The sequence below is a fragment of the Labeo rohita genome, chromosome 6, assembly GCF_022985175.1.
Source record: "Labeo rohita strain BAU-BD-2019 chromosome 6, IGBB_LRoh.1.0, whole genome shotgun sequence".
In the NCBI taxonomy this organism is placed as follows: Eukaryota; Metazoa; Chordata; class Actinopteri; order Cypriniformes; family Cyprinidae; genus Labeo; species Labeo rohita.
Window position 1 is genome coordinate 34,627,211 of NC_066874.1, and position 17,462 is coordinate 34,644,672.

At 31.1% G+C, this 17,462-nt stretch overlaps 1 protein-coding gene across 2 annotated transcripts; it reads right to left on the bottom strand.

Moving 5' to 3' along the window:
• Positions 1-570: 570 nt before the first annotated feature.
• On the bottom strand, positions 571-17,409 carry soat2 (sterol O-acyltransferase 2). Of its 2 annotated transcripts, XM_051112708.1 has the most exons (16): positions 17,270-17,409; positions 15,135-15,268; positions 14,996-15,048; positions 13,370-13,503; positions 13,231-13,281; positions 11,656-11,763; positions 11,298-11,580; positions 9,844-9,919; positions 9,635-9,719; positions 9,501-9,546; positions 6,963-7,092; positions 6,679-6,776; positions 5,291-5,389; positions 5,070-5,205; positions 3,684-3,829; positions 571-888 (listed from the first exon to the last, which is right to left on the bottom strand). In XM_051112708.1, exons 2-16 carry the CDS (start codon positions 15,226-15,228, stop codon positions 835-837), a joined length of 1,593 nt encoding a protein of 530 aa, XP_050968665.1. In that variant the 5' UTR covers positions 15,229-15,268; positions 17,270-17,409; the 3' UTR covers positions 571-834. The 2 variants fall into 2 exon arrangements, with proteins under 2 accessions (XP_050968665.1, XP_050968666.1); XM_051112709.1 differs by lacking the exon at positions 17,270-17,409 and having other exon boundaries at positions 13,370-13,554; positions 15,135-15,226.
• Between the last annotated feature and the right edge of the window lie 53 nt (positions 17,410-17,462).

Sequence of the window (17,462 nt, forward strand, 5' to 3'; positions counted from 1 at the left end):
GGTTGCACAAAAACGTATTTCTTTTTAAACGGCTTCTCTTAAATACCCGCGTCTCAAAACACGACATTCCTGAGAAACAAGAAGCACTTCTTCCTCCTGTGCTTAAACCACATTCAAAGACACTTCCTAGAAATAAATGCTTTTCAGAAATATACTTCTCCTCTTTTGTTTTCCTTTTCTGCCCTTTTCTGCATTTACGCTTCTGCTTCTGGTTTATTCTTGAAACTCGTCTTTTCATCATGGCAGGTTTCATCGTTCTTGGGTGTTAAATTGCTCTTTGTTCAATTCCTCATTCGTGAGTTGCTTTGTATAAAAACTTCCGCTAAATGACAGTATAGGATAGCAACAGCAAACCAGAGATGAAAGCGTCTGCACATTAGACGCACGCACACTTTGAAAAATCATTTACAGTGTAGATCAGAGTCATTTTGCCTTCAAAACAAAATTCAGTTTGCCTGAAAGCTTTACATTTTGAAGCACTATATAGAGATAGATTCTGTTTCTAGTACACTGTTTGCTGGGGTGCATTTACCATGTTTTTAAGCTTTAATCACCACCATTTTACCAATGTAAAAGCATTTATAACTTTTAATAATGTGCATTATCACAATACTTAAAATATATACAGTCATTAAGTTCAAATCAACATTTAGTTAAAGTAAAAAAGCATTTACAGAGAGGCTGATGTGCTTCCAGAAGTCATTAAGTGTGTTATGTAATGTATTTCATAATGTGTGATGGCTGACCCATGAGCAATAGCAGATACTGATGATGATGATGATGATGATGATGATGATGATGAAGAGCGGATGTGGTTTGTGCTCGGTGCAGATGTCACTGGTAGCTGCACGTCCATGAGCGCGGCGTCACCAGCTCCCAGAAACTCGTCTGTTTGGAGAAAATGCATGAAAATATGAGCTTATGCATATTAAATATGATTTACAGCATTATTGCATAGAAAATCAACTCTGTTGGTGTTTGTTCAGCGCATGTGAAACATCTGCAAGAAGAAATGCTTGTTCTTAAAGGGACTGTTTACCCAAAAATGACCCATTTTATCATATACTCAAACTGATACTGCAGTGCCACCAAGTGGAGATTGTTTTAGTTTTTTATTTCTTTCTTTTTACTTTTCAGCTGATGTTTTTATATTTTCTATTTCTGTTATTTCATAATTTTATGCTCCTGTCTTTACAGGCCTTGAGAGTCTGTGTTTAATAATTATGCAATTAATTATATTTCAAACATTGAATTAAAAGGCAGATGTATTTTACCTTATAACCACATACCGGTAATAACGAGGTTAAATTTTTAAATAAAACAAATATTATTGAAGTGCGTTTTACAAGAAAACACTGTTTCAGTTCTTCTACTTCAAAATTGTTTAAATGCATTATATGCAGATTCTTAGCAATTTATTACTGAAATTTACTAGTATATTTAAAAATACTATTTATTTATCTATATTTAAATAAACAAGTTTCTGGTTGTACAGATTTTATATTTACAATTTAGAATTAGATTTTATTTTCTGATTGTACAGATTGTATATCAGAATATAATAAATTAAGCCATATCTATATTTTTAAAATTGAATTAAATGGCAGATAGTGTGTAGCTGAAGTACCAATAATAAACAGAAAAAATAGTTCTGCGTAATGTGGCATAAACAAACCCATAATTCGCTGAGTCTCTTATTTTGAAGTGTCTTTACTATTTCCAGCTGCTTGTTCAAACAGATGAGACTGATTAAAATGGTCATTCTTAAAACTAAAACATATTGCAATATAAACACCATAAAGTAAACCTTGTCATAATTCATCAACAGCAGATCATAAGCAAAGGTTGGGCATGAATGCTCTGTATTTATTGACCGATGCGTTTTTTCTTTGAAATGTGTAGCACTTACATTTTTTTTCCATTAAATCATTGCCTTTTGCAGTTTAATAATCACATTAAGCTATATCATGATTCCTGTTTTCTGCCCTTAAATTTAAGACCCCTTAAAATGAAGACTTTTTGTTATACCATTTAAGATATTTAAACCTTTTTATGACAATAAATTTTAAAAATTAATTTAAGACTTTTTAAGCCTTTTTTAACCCTTACTTTTTATTGATATATGTGCTCCTAAATATATTTTATAGTTGACAAAAATCCTTTTTTATGTTTCCACATCAAGAGGAAAAATAATTGTGACTTTTTTAAAGACTTTTTTGCAATTCACAACTCAATTTTTCAGAATTGTGAATTGCAAAAAGTCAGAATTAGAGATATAAACTCCGAAATCTTTCTTTTTCACAAGCAATTTTGTTTTTGTCGTTGTTTGGCCATTGATTTTTTTTTCACACCATGTAATTTAGACTTTATATCTCACAATTATGAATTTTGTTCATTCTAAGTTTATATTGTGCAATTCTGTTTTTGTTTTTTTTCTGCCACGGAATATAAATAAATAAATAAATAAATATAACTAACAATTTTTATATATATATATATATATATATATATATATATATATATATATATATATACACTACCGTTCAAAAGTTTGGGGTCAGTAAGACTTGTAATAGTCTTTAAAGTAGTTTCTTATGCTCATCAAGGCTGCATTTATTTGATTAAAAATATAGAAAAAAACCAGTAATATTGCAAAATGTTTTTACAATATAAAATAATGTTTTTTATTTTAACATACTTTAAAATAGAATTAATTCCTGTGATGAAAAGCTGAATTTTTATCAGCTGTTACTCCAGTCTTAAGTGTCACATGATCCTTCAGAAATCATTCTAATATGCGGATTTATTATTAGAATGATCAATGTTGGATAATATCAACAGTTGTGCTGCCAAATATTTTTTGGAACCTGTAATTTTTTTTTTTCAGGATTCTTTCATGAATAACAAGTTTAAAAAGTACAGTGTTTATTCAAAATATAAATATTTTATAACAATGTAAATTATTTATTATTAACTTTTAATAAACTTTTAATTATCAACTTAATACATCCTTGGTGAATAAAAGTATTAATTTCTTTAAAAAAAAAAAAAAAGAAACAATAAAAATGTACTGACCCCAAACTTTTGAACGGTAGTGTATATATATATATATATATATATATATATATATAATATTAAAAAAGTTAATTGCAACTCACTCAATTACCTTATCTCAGAATTGCAAGTTTATATCTTGCAATTTTACAGTTGTATCTCTCAGTTCTGCTTGTTTTCTCGCAACTGCAGGTTTGTATCTTTTTCTCTCAGAATTGTGATTTATATCTGCATGTATATCTCACTGTTCTGAGTTTAATCTCATAATTCTGAGAATTGCATGTCTCAGAAGTGCAAGAGAACTGTGTCTGAATTGTGAGATAAAAAGTTGCAATTCCCTTTTTTATTTTTTAACCTGTGGCAGAAACAAGCTTTTATCATTTTAAGCCACAGATGCCAGTGAAATGCAATGCACTGCTTCAGTTTTCCTGCGTTCTGCTGTATTTGGGAGCCGTAAGCACATCTTACACCATCTGTCAGTGTGTTCTTCAGCTGGCTTTGCTGCTCTTGTAACCTAATCCTGGGCTGAACTTAATCATCACAGTCTCTGAGCAACATCTGCACTCTGAGCTTTCGTGTCCAAACAGTGATCCATGTTAATCACAGAGCTGAAGCATGAGTGTTTTTACCCCTGTGCGCGGGCACTGGATCTGGGCGTACCACTCCAGACAGTACAGACACACATGGATGCCCTGACCAATGAACAGACTTGTCCACATGATGATGTTACACACTGGGCTCTTGCGCTTGTCGTTCAAGGCGAAGTTGAACACCACTGGAAAGGTGAAAAACAGTCAATGCATTACTGTCCAATCATTATCTCTGTTCCAAAACCCTAATCAGTCATCACAGGTGCTCTCCTTAGGCAACACGACGCTGTCTATATACTTTATGATAGCCAAAATCCTAAGGCAGCAAGCATGTTTGTTTGAAATTATTTATTAGAATTATTTATTATATTTATCTATGATTTATGTTATTAAATTATTTATTATATTTATTATAAATTAATAAATACATGCCTTGCTGCTTTAAGATTTTGGCCCTAAAAGTAAATGTATGTATTTATTTATTTAGTTTTATAGAAAGGAAATCCTAGAATGCACTGTAATGACTTCAAAATAATAATAATAATTTTAAATAATTAAAAAAAATAATCACAAAATATAATAAATAAATAAATGTTTATAAACTTGTATTAAAATTGCAATTGTAATAAATTTGCATTATCAATTTTATTTGTTAATCCATTTTATATATAGTATATTGGTTTTATATATACTGTAATATGCACTGTAATGACTTCAAAATAATAATAATTTTGAATAATTAAAAATTATAATCAGAAAATACAATAAAAAAAAACTTTTAAACTTTTTTTATACATTTGCAATATTAGTTTTATTTGTTAGTTAATGCACTAACTAAAATTTCTCTCTCTCTCTCTCTCTCTCTCTCTCTCTATATATATATATATATATATACACACACATAATATTATTATTATTATTATTATTATTATTATTATTGTTATTGTTATTATAAATTAATAAATACATGCCTTGCTGCTTTACGATTTTGGCCCTAAAAATAAATGCATGTATTTATTTATTTATTTGTATAGAAAGGAAATGTAATGTAATGACTTCAAAATAATAATAATAATAATTTTAAATAATTAAAAATTATAATCTAAAATATAATTAATAAATGTATAATAATAAATTAATAAATAAATGCTTTTAAACTTTTATTAAAATTTCAATTTTAATACATTTAATTTTATTTGTCAATGCAACTAAACTTTCTCACTCTTTCTTTGTATGTATATCTGTAAGTTACAAACTTTACTAAAAACTTCAAAAACTGGAGATGGAGTTTACAGAGCAAATTCATAAAATGTGCTTTGTAAACTGTGCATGATTTGTTTTGAATGTTTTTGTAATTACATTCATTGTGCAGTTTTTAATAATGCTAATTTGTATGTTTTACAGCAGGATCTCTTGCTTTCTTACCACCGATGCCCGCGAATGTGCAGAACATCACGGGGTAGAAGAATCCGAAGCCCATGGTAAAGGTATATTCATGAACAAATGCAGACACGGCAAAAACAGACAGCGTGGCCACCGATCGGAGCTTATGACCCGTCAGCTGAGGAATCGAGAGGATTTCATGTCAGGATTAGTAAAACATGACATGGATTTCACACATGAGAATCAGGAGTGTCCGTCCTCACCCGGAGGAAGTCTCTGTAGCAGTAGTAATAAAGCCAGTCGTGTACGACGATGTTCCATGTGCGATAGTAATTAGCGAAGGACGTCGAGTTCCACCAGTCCTTTTAAAGTAATGACATAATATACTGTTAAAATGCTTCAGGTTGTTTTATATATTAGTGCACAAACCACTGGCTTTAAAGCAATAGATCACCCAAAAATGAAGATTTTCAGACCATCCAATATGTAGATGACTTGGTTTGTTCATTAGATTTAGAAAAATGCAGCATTCCATCACTTGCTCGCCAATGGATCCTCTGCAGTGAATGGGTGCCGTCAGAATGAACATCTAAACAGCTGATTAAAACATCAGAATAATTCACAAGTAATCCACAGCACTCCAGTCCATCAAAAACGCTTTTTTATACACCTGTCAAGTTTGAGATTTTGGGCTTTTTAGTTTTTCATGAAGTGTTTTTTCTAGTGTAAAGAAAGCATCAAAAAGACACTGTTCAGTGGTTCTTTTGTAGCCCTTTAACTACAATATGTATTTTTAAAGGCTGTTTTTCGATTCTCATTTAAACAAGTTTTTTCTCCTACACATAAATCACCACTTCAGTAACATTTACACACACCAAACTTTTACATTTTCCCATTTATACCCTGAAGGTTTTAACAGAGGGATTTGTTCATATATAATTTGCTTGATTTTATACAACATTTTATTCCCCCAGAAAATGTGAAAATATATTGTTTTCTGTCTTAAGTCTTAAGTCTTTTCTGAATTAAGGAGTGACAAAATAAGATGCCCAAAATTCCCTCTGTAATTTTTTTGACTGAAATATGTAACAAAAAAAAAAAAAAAATTAAACAAGAATTTTGAAACTGACTTCTATTTCTGTACTAGAAATGTATGCAAATTAGCACATATTTCATCAAATAGCTCATTTGCATATTTAAACCTAACTTTCTAGAAAACTGGTAATACAAATGATGTTTGCAATTATCAATGTAATCAATCAACCTTACCCTTTTAGAGCTGTTTTGGCTTGTAAACGGTGCAGATTTCTCTCCTGATTCAGACCAGATTTTTCCTCGGAGGAAGCGTTATAATGGATTATGGAGTCGGAATTTAGTTATCTTTTGTCTTCTCAAGATGTGAACTGATGGACTGGAGTGCTGTGGATTACTTGTGGATTATTGTGATGTTTTTATCAGCTGTTTGGACTCTCATTCTGACGGCACCCATTCGCATCCATTGGTGAGACAGTGATCAAATGACACATTTCTACAAATCTGATAAGGAAACAAACTCATCCTAATCTTGGATGACGTGAAGGTGAGTAAATTTTCAGAAAATGTGTCATTTTTGGCAGAACGATTTCTTTAAACGAATAAGACTTTCACTTACTTTGTAAAACATCCGGTCAGCGAAACGCAACATCTCAGCAAAAGCATTGAGCCAGCAGTGCAGAAACCCGTAGAAACCCAAAATTAACATGAGCATCCCTAAACGTGACAGAAAACGGTCTTAAATCACACAGACTGCCTGAGAAATACTAAATAATTTAAAAATAAATACTATTAATTTTATCAGGTAAAATAAAAAGTCGTGACTTTGAACAGAGATATAAAGTCAGTGCGTGAAATATGAAATATAACCTATTGCTGTGTATGCAAAACAGTGCGGTGTACCTGGAAAAGCGGCATGGAAGATCGCCAGGATGAATGTCCGTGTGCTGAACGGCTGGTTGTTCTTGTTCCTGAACACAGGGATGCACAAACGCACCAGGATGAAGTACAGATAGAACAGACAGGCCAAGATCTGTGAGGAACACAAGAACAATGGATTTAAGGCGGGTGAATCTCATACAATTAAGTCTTTGTTTAGAACTGACAGTATGTGTTGTTTTGTAACATAACTTCCCTTAAAGGGGTCATCGGATGTCCAAGTTGATATGAGGAGTTTAGATGCAAAACCAGCTAAATCCATCTGACGTCTTTCTTTAAAAAATGCATTTTTTCAAGCTCAGATGTATAGGTTTCTATGTAAGTACCGGTACTTCTGATTGGGCTGAGGCTGGTATTTTAGCGAGTTTGATGAAAACTCTATTTGATGGACGTATAATATGTGTCGAGCATTCACTCAGTATCATTATCTCATTTTTGACCGAGATGGCTTTTAGCTGGTTTTGCATCTGAACTCTTCATATGATTCTATACTTTGTTTAAAAATTCCCAATGGTTGTGTAAAACAACACCCTTTTAACCTTGTCAAAATGAGCTCTGCAAAAATCATCCCATTCTGATGGATTGTTCCTTTAAATGCAAATGAGCACTGCTCGCCCCGCCCCTCTCTTCTCTCTGCTGCTCTGAGAGATTGTTTACTTTAGCCGCAAAACTTCCTAACTAGCACGTTATTAGGGAAGGTGATTGCAGAGATTCATTAAAAAAACCCTTATACTCACTTCTGCTGTAGGTGAAGCTGGATCACGAATGATTCGTGTGAACATAGACGGATATATGTAGATCGGGAGGTGCATTCCCTTCACAAACAAACGTAATCCACTGCATCTTCAGCGGCTCAGATGTCGGGAGTAAATGACGACCACTATGTTCATTATTACATCCAGCAACACAACACCTCAATCACTCAATCTGAGATATTCTTGTCTAACTCACATCCCTGCTCCGGCATCAAAACAATGGAGGTCGGACTGTTACAGCTGATCTGAAGTAAGACGCTATCGTGTGGGTGTGACGTCTGAGAACGGCTCAATTTGCAAAAGCGAATATTAATTTTACAGATTAATTAAAACCACTGCATGGATTTTTATCATTATAGAGTAGATTTGTACATACACTGCCATGCAATGCTTGCATCCGATGACCCCTATAGAATAGAATAAAATAGAATATTCTGTATTTTAAATATACTCTGTAAATGTTCTTTTTTAAGAAATGTACACAGATTATTTCACTGCTCATTTAATGATTTTATACATGATCTGAGAGTATTACTGTATGATTAGACAATCAAACACCTGATTATACTCATATATGTGACCCTGGACCACAAAAACAGTCATAAGGTTACATTTTTGTGAAATTGAGCTTTATACATTATGAACTCTGAATAAATAAGCTTTCTATTGATGTGTGGTTTGTTAGGATAGGAAAATATTTGGCAGTATACAACTATTTAAAAAAATGAAATCTGATGGTGCAGAAAATCTAAATATTGAGAAAATCACCTTTAAAGTTGTCCAAATGAAGTTGTTCGCATTGCATATTACTAATCAAAAATTAAGATTTGATATATTTACAGTAGGAAGTGTACAAAATATCTTCATCGAACATGATCTTAATATCCTAATGATTTTTGGCATGAAAAGAAAAATCAATCATTTTGACCCATGCAATGTATTTTTGGCGTTTGCTATAAATATACCCGTGATACTAGATCATCTGCAGATCTCTAAGAGAATTTTTTGTAATAGATATGTCAGCTGGAAGAGTGTGGAAATTGTGTTAAATATATATTTAAAATAGTGAAGTATAATTGTAAGTGCATTTCATGGTAGTAATTTTTTATGCTAAATTAAATCTTGTTAAAAAGTGGATTTTTATTACTGTATAAAACTTGTGCGTTGAGGGGGAATGTGTGTAATTAATACAAACGTTTTGTTACAATGCAGAACGCTGCTTTATATTTTAACCCTTTAACTGTCACCGTCCCAAAGAGTTTACTTCACCATATTACAAAGAAATCCTAATTGTGACAAACTATATATCGCTGGGAAGGTCTAAGACTCTTAAATAGATATTTTACCACTCTTTTGTGTTACAAATTATGTATGAAAAGTAATTTATGTCAAGAGTGCACCTCAAAAATCTACATCACAACAGGAGTTCAGACCTTTGTCACAAAAGACTTTCTTTGTTGCCTTTTTCCCCTTCACGCAATAGAAATCTTAACAAATTATATAATCACTGAAAACCTAAAATCTCAAAATCCTTTGAAAAACATTTTAAAATCAGACATTGCATTACCATGGAAATTGTTCATCAAAATCATATTACAAAATGTTTTCGTTCAAAAAATTAACTTTGGATAGTGCATTTCCATGTCTATGCTCAAGAGTGACAGTTAAAGGGTTAATTTTCTTGTTTTCATTTTTGGGTGAAGTATGACCCAGATATGTGTTTACATGAGCGATTACTCAATCCCACCTTCAGAAAGTTCATGCCCACATAGTCCCACCTGATGTTCGGGTTTCTGAAAGAGAACAACAAACAGTGAAGTTATTGATTTGTAAGTTTGTCACATCGTATTACAGTCGTTTGTCACAATAAATGTCATTTACCGCGGATAAACCTCCCGATAGATCAGAGTCGGGCAGAACAGGAAGTACAAGTAGCTGGAGAGGGATGGATATCGCAGAGACTGACCTGTGAGAAACGATCAGGGTTGGAGCATAAATATTCCCTGAATCTGGCATATGAATATGTGAAGAATCAAATGTATTTGAGTTGATATAGCATATAGAATGGCGGTGGTGTTTATCAGCGTTACCCTTCTGCGGTGTGTTTCTGAGAACGGCTGGCATGGTTTCACGGATAAACGAGTAGCTCTTCATCACAAATCTGATCTGGGGAGGAAAAGCAGGATTTGGCAGATTTGCACACGGACACACGTTCATCACAAACTACACATATCTGATCGTTTTGTCCGTTAGTCCGCTGACCTCTGACCTTTGACCCTCTGTTTGAGCACATCTGTGTTTTACTGTTTTCTATAATGATATGCAGCCAATAAATCAGCAGCCTATTTAATTTGCCAAAAAGCAGCAGACTTTGGTCTCTGAACCCAAATAAACACTGGCACAAACCTCTGCTTTAAATCTGGCACAGCCTAATAAAAACTACTTCGTTATCTGTTAATTTATAAGCTCTATCTTCATACTGTATGACATAATGGAATTTCAGATACAGACACATAGATGGATATAGATTATTCATTTGATTTAAATATTATTAATCGTGATAATTATATTATATGTTAATGACATTCAAGTATGTTAGATATAGTAAATAATAATAATTTAGAATAATTAAATTATAATTCTAATACTAATTCGAATAAGTTAGAATTTATTTTATTTAATTATGCAGATCAGATTTAATACATTATATTCAAATATGATATATTATTAATAATTTATATAATAATAATTTAATTGATAATTTATTTTAATAATGCAGATGATATTTAATACATCATATTCAAAAAAGATATACATGATTAATAATTTATATAATAATAATTTAATAATTTATTTTAATAATGCAGATGATATTTAATACATTATATTCAAAAAAGATATACATGATTAATAATTTATATAATAATAATTTAATAATTTGTTTTAATAATGCAGATGATATTTAGTACATTATAAATAATTATAAGTGTGTGATATATATTTTTTAATATTTATTTATATGTATATGTGTATTTATAAATATATTTGCGTTCATTATGTGTGATCCTGGACCACAAAACCAGTCTTAAGTATCATGGGTATATTTGTAGCAATAGGCAAAAGTACATTGTAGGGGTCAAAATTATTGATTTTTCTTTTAATGCCAAAAATCATTAGGATATTAAGTAAAGATCATGTTCCATGAAGATATTTTGTAAATTTCCTACCGTAAATATATCAAAACTTCATTTCTGATTAGTAATGTGCACTGCTAAGAACTTAATTTGGACAACTTTAAAGGCCATTTTCTCAGTATTTTGATTTTTTTGCACCCTCAGATTACAGATTTTTAAATAGTTGTATATTATAAATAATAAATAATATATATAATAAATAATTTCATATAAATAAATACATATTACTTCTCAATTTTATTTTCTAAATATTTTACAAATTTTATCCAAATTAAGTAAATAAATCACGTGTTTCTGAACTGAAAATACACTAGAAGGCCTGTGTGTTTTCTGTGCTGTGTTGATTGTACCTGTTCTAATATGATGATGAATCGTGAGGCGGGCGGCAGCTGATAATGCAGGACGATGTAGACTGGAAATATTCCCAGCATGCTCATCTGAGCAGCACACAGTGTTAGCGCTGCGGCTGCGGACACGCACGTCCTCCAGCTGCAGCTGTGGTGCAGTGAAGCCCAGACGCTCAGAATGTAATACGGCCCGAGCAGAGTGTATACGAACATGAGCGTCCAGGCCCATACGACCGTCCCCAACTGACCAAACGCGTAGTAGAACAGATCGAAGTCCAGAACCAGCCTGAAACACACACACAGTCAGTCTGTAAGTTATAATTTGAATGCTTTATTCATCCACACACACACACACACTCACCTGCCCTGGTCGATGTAGTCGACTGCTAAAGTGCTGATGATGAACAGGAAGAGAGCGGCGATGAACATGTGATTGATGGTCCTGATGTGACTGATCTCAAATAACTCACTGGAGAGAGACACATGAACAACTGAGGTTATTTTCTTTGCTGTATTTGGTGAAATACAGAAATTTGATGAATTGCTGTGACACTGGAAAATATATCTGAAGCATCTTTAATATTTTTATGAATTTATGAAGTTATGACCTTTCACCTTTGTCCTTTAAGATGTTTTGCAGCTTTAAATAGCCTGATTTGTCACATTTGTAACTATAATGACGAATGTAACATTTTTAAAAAATGCTCTTAATTTGAAGTATTTTGGTATTTTTTTTTTAAATGTTGAATTGCAACAAATCCCAGTTCATTAAATTTGTGATGTTTTGTAGCTGTAATGATAAAATAATATTAATAACATTCATAATTTTAATTTATCATTAAAAAATAATTTAAAAAAAGATTTTTGGTATTTTTTATGTTGCATTGCAACAATGCTTTAAATTGTCCAATTAATCAGATTTCTGATGATTTGTAGCTATAATGGTACGATAATATTAATATAAAATCACTAAAATTAATAATATGAATGTATCATTAAAATATATATAAAAATATAGGTCTTGGTAAATATTTAAATGCTGAATTGCAGCAAAGCTTTAAATAATTCAGTTCATAATATTTCTGATTATTTCTTGCTATAATGATAGAATAATATTCATAATATTCATAATATTAATTTAGCATTAAAAATGAAAACTTAAACAAGGTTTGAATTTGATGTCTTTTGGCATTTTTTTAATTGTTGAATTTCACCACATCTTTAAATAACCAACTTCATCAGATTTTTGATGATTTGTAGTTGTAATGATAAAATAATATTAATAACATTCATCATTTAATTTAACATGAAAAATAATTAAAAAACAATTTTCAAATGTTGCATTGGAACAAAGCTTTAAATACTCCAGTACCTCAAATGTCTGATGATTTGTAGCTATAATGAACAAAAATATGAATATAATTATACAATAAAATTCATATTCATAATATTTATTTAGCATTATAAAAAACTCTGAATTTGAAGTCTTGGTAAAAAGTTTAAATATTCAAATTCATCAGATTTCTAAATATTTATAGATATGATTATACAATAATAATATTATTATGATACAGTAGAATTAATATTCATAATATTAATGCATCATTCAACTACAAAATACATGAATAATTGCTCTGAAGTCTTTTGGTACTTTTTTTTTTTTTTTTTAGTTTAAATTGCAACAATTATTGCGATTTAGTGCATTTGTATTTGTCTTGTATGTGTGTGTGTATGTGTCTATTTATTTATTTTATACAAAGTCACTTTGGATAAAGGCATCTGTTATATAAATACATTTTTATGTTCTATTAGATGAGATGAGTGTAGGATAGTGAGATGAGTCTTTTGGGTGGTTGCTATGTGGTTGCTAGGGTGTTTGCTCTCCACTGAACCAGTAATGAGTCCCCAGTGAGTAAACGGCAGTATTAATACTCACTCCAGCAGGGAGCATCGGGCCACAAACACCTTCCCCTGATCCGGTTTGTGCCTGAAAACCAAAAGGCACCAGACGTACATTAAAACCCTCTTTAGGAGCCCAGCTGACCAGCAGGAAGTGACATCACAGCGGTGCTCACCTGTCGTGGGTGCGTGTGTGATCCGAGTGTGTTTGTGTGTTTCTGGAGAGCGACTGTAAGGAGTCTGACAGCGCTCGCTCCAGCAGATCATTCAGATGAGACTGAACGTTTTGGATCAGCTCCGCTTTCATCCTCTGATCACAAACACATCAGTCAATCACATCATCAAGCTGGTCTGTGGTGGTCTGAGAGGGTTTTGACATTTTTAACTGGTCAGTCTGAGACCGGCAAACCACTTTAGACTGATTTTATTCTTTAAAGCATTAAAGTAATTGTATTAATTTTAAAGAAATGTTAACTAAGTTTAAAAATTTTGATTATCCAATCTAAAAATGTGATTTTGTAAGACCAAAAGATTATTATTATTATTTTATTTTTTTGACATTCACAGTCTCATACAAAAATGGTGATTATATTATTATATATATATTATTTTTAGTGCAGTATTTATACAACACCATGGTATTTTTGTACATTAATCTGATTCAAATGAGGAAAAAATTATAATTTTACTCTATTTAAATTTAGCTTAAATTAATTTATGAAATTTCTTTAATACATTTTTTTATTTAAATTAGCTTAAAATGACTGTAATAAAATAATAAAATACATTTTAATATTTGTAATACATTTTTAAAATGTACTAAATACATTTATTTTTTTCATTAGGCCGGTTTAAATGAAAAAAAAAATACTTTTTCATTTAAATCATCTTAAATTAAAGGCAGTGCAACAAATGGAGTTAAAATACTGTGTAATGATTTTTCTAAGTGTCTCACCTCCATGTCTTCCATTATTTTTGTGATATTTTTGACATTCACAGTCTCATACAAAAATGGTGGTAAATTGTTGTATATATTATTTTTATCGCAGTATGTATACAACACTAGGGTATTTTTGACAATTAATCTGATTCAAACAAAAAAAGAAATGTGAAATAATTTAACTAAATTTACACTGACTTAAATTAAACAATACATACAATTTTATTCAATTATTACATTAATACTTTTTTTATTTAAATCAGCTTAAAATGATTGAAATAAATTGTAATAATAAAATACATTTTAAAAATGTATTAAATAAATTTTTTATTTTAAGCTGATTTAAATGAAAAAAATATTAAAGTAATTTTACTAAATTAATTTAAGCTGATTTAAAGTAGGGCTGTCAAATGATTAATTGCAATTAATCGCATCCAAAATAAAAGTTTTTTTTTACATACTATATGTGTGTGTGCTGTGTATATTTATTATGCATAATATTAATATTAGTATAAACACATACTTGTTTATATTAAGTAAAAAAATGTTAGATTTAGATATTAAATATTTATATTTATATATAATCTAAATTAATTACAAGTATAAATATAAATGCATATAAAAAATGTTAAAAAAAAGAAGTATGTGTGTGTATTTATATATACATAATATATATACACACTACACACACATAATCGTGATTAATTTGACAGCCCTAATTTAAAGTTTAAAAAAAAGTAAAACACTTTAATTTTTTTTTTCGTTGAAATCATCTTAAATGAAAGGCAGTGCAACAAATACCACCCTGATGAATAAAAACTGCAATTAAATTACTGTAACATGATATTTCTAAGTGTCTCACCTCAACGTCTTCCTTTCTCAGTGTTATATCACTCGTATCTGTGTGAGCGTCATCTGCAGACAGACAGAAACGCTAAATACAGTAATCATTTACAGTGACGGAGCAGAATAAAGTCGGGACGGGACGAGGTCAGACTCACGCTGGCTGACGGAGCCGTTCTCTGTGGGACGCCGGCTTTCTGTCCGTCCGCTCGAGCGACGCACCGCTGCGTTCCCCGTGTCATATGTTGACATGACGTCTCTGTTTTAGTCGATCAGAGTCCTGGTGAAATGTCTAAAGACAGACAGAAGAATTCTGTTAATAGAGGCGCGTGCAGATCGCGTTGACGGATGCTGATGGGTTTGAAGTCGTTGGTTCTGCGCCTGCTGCTGTTTCAGCAACTAAAACTTTTTTGACCCCTGCTGAAATGAGTTGACCTAAAGTTACCTGTGATATATTTGGCCTTAGGTTACCCATCTGAATGTAAACAGTGCTAATGTTTGACTGAGGACGGGTCCAGTCGTGTCACACAACACAGACAGATTGACGACCCATAGTAACCTCTGCCACTGCAGTGTGTGTCTGTTTAGTGTGTGTTTAGCACATGTATCTTAGTCTGATGTATTCTGCTGACTTCACTTTAGAGATAAAGCAGCGCCACGAATAATCAGACTTAAATATAATGAATGTAATAGCTGATAAATGCTGATAGTGCTGACAGGGTTTGGCACACTGACGTACAGAGACGTGACAGAGTTCACTTTTCATGAAGAGATCAAGAGAGGACTGTGAATCTCTTGATTGAATTCACTTGATGAATTTAATGCATTTTCTCGTCAAGAAATCATCATAAAATCTGCTAAATCAGAGTGTTTGGAAAAAGACATTTTTGAATGAATCTCATACATATCCGGCTCATATTTCACCCATAAAATCAAAGAAGTGAAAACAAGAAAGAAAGTATTGCATAAATGTTCAGACATACATAATAATAAGTAATAAAATATATTGTTTATTGTTTTTTTTTTTTTATTATTCTCAATAATTAATTTCTTACATACGTCCTATTATTGTATATTAGTAAATATACAGTTTTACTTGTACAGTAAAATTACATTTTTTTATTTAAATCACAAATTAATTGTATTAATTTTTAAAGAAATGCTAAGTAAGTTTAAAAAAAAAAAAACATGACAATCCAATTTAAAAAGAAAAATATCATTAGGATTTTTAAGACCGAAAGATTTATATATTATATATAGATAAATATATGTGACCCTGGACCACAAAACCAGTCTTAAGTCGCTGGGGTTTATTTGTAGCAATAGCTAAAAATACATTGTGTCGGTCAAAATTATTGATTTTTATTTTATGCCATAAATCATTGGGAAATTAAGTAAAGATCATGTTCCATGAAAATATTTTGTAAATTTCCTACTGTAAATCTATCAAAACGTAATTTTTGATTAGTAATATGCATTGTTAAGAACTTCATTTGGACAACTTTAAAGGCGATTTTCTCAATATTTAGGTTTTTTTGCACCCTCAGATTCCAGATATTCAAATAATTGTATCTCAGCCAAATATTTTCCTATCATAACAAACCATACATTAATAGAAAGCTTATTTATTCAGCTTTCAGACGATGTATTCATCTCAATTTTGACAAATCGACCCTTATGACTGGTTTTGTGGTCCAGGGTCACATATTACTTTCATGACATTTTTGACATTCACAGTCTCATACATAAATTGTGAAAATTATTTGATATATATATATATATTATTATTATTGCTGTATCATGTTTTTTTGTACTGTGCATTAATCTGATTCAACTGGAAATGTTAAATAATTATAAATAATTTAAGCTGATTTAAATAAAAGTACATTGAAGTAATTTTATGAAATTATTACATTAATACCTTTTTATTCAATTATTTTATTTAATTTAATTACATTTTTTATTTAACTCACAAATTAAAACCAGTGCTTTAAATAGCTCTGTGATGTATAAACACTTCAATATATTATATATAAAATATATCATTATTTTTTTAATAAGAATTTGGGAGAGCAATGTGATTATCGTGAAAATATCAACATGTAAGGAAAATATTTTTTTGGAAATGTTCTTGACCGATTTTGTGAGATTTGCCCTTATTTATATGCATTAAAGGTTTGAAAGTCCCCAGTAGCCTATAACGCTCGAAATCTGTATGAATATTGTATTAATCACTGAATGTGAATCTTAATTATGTATTGAATGAAGTGTTGTCTGATGGTCCTGTACTCACCGTCGCGGTGCGTGTCGTCAGTGTTTCTGTCAGCTGTGACTGTACGTGTGTTTATATGTGAGCTTTGCTCCATTCTGTCATCAGTGTCACAACAGTCAGCCCCACAACATTATCGATCTGTTTAGAGACTCAATCTGCCCTGCTGACCCGGCACACATCCCAACCTCACCCATAATAACACAGCAGGAGCCAA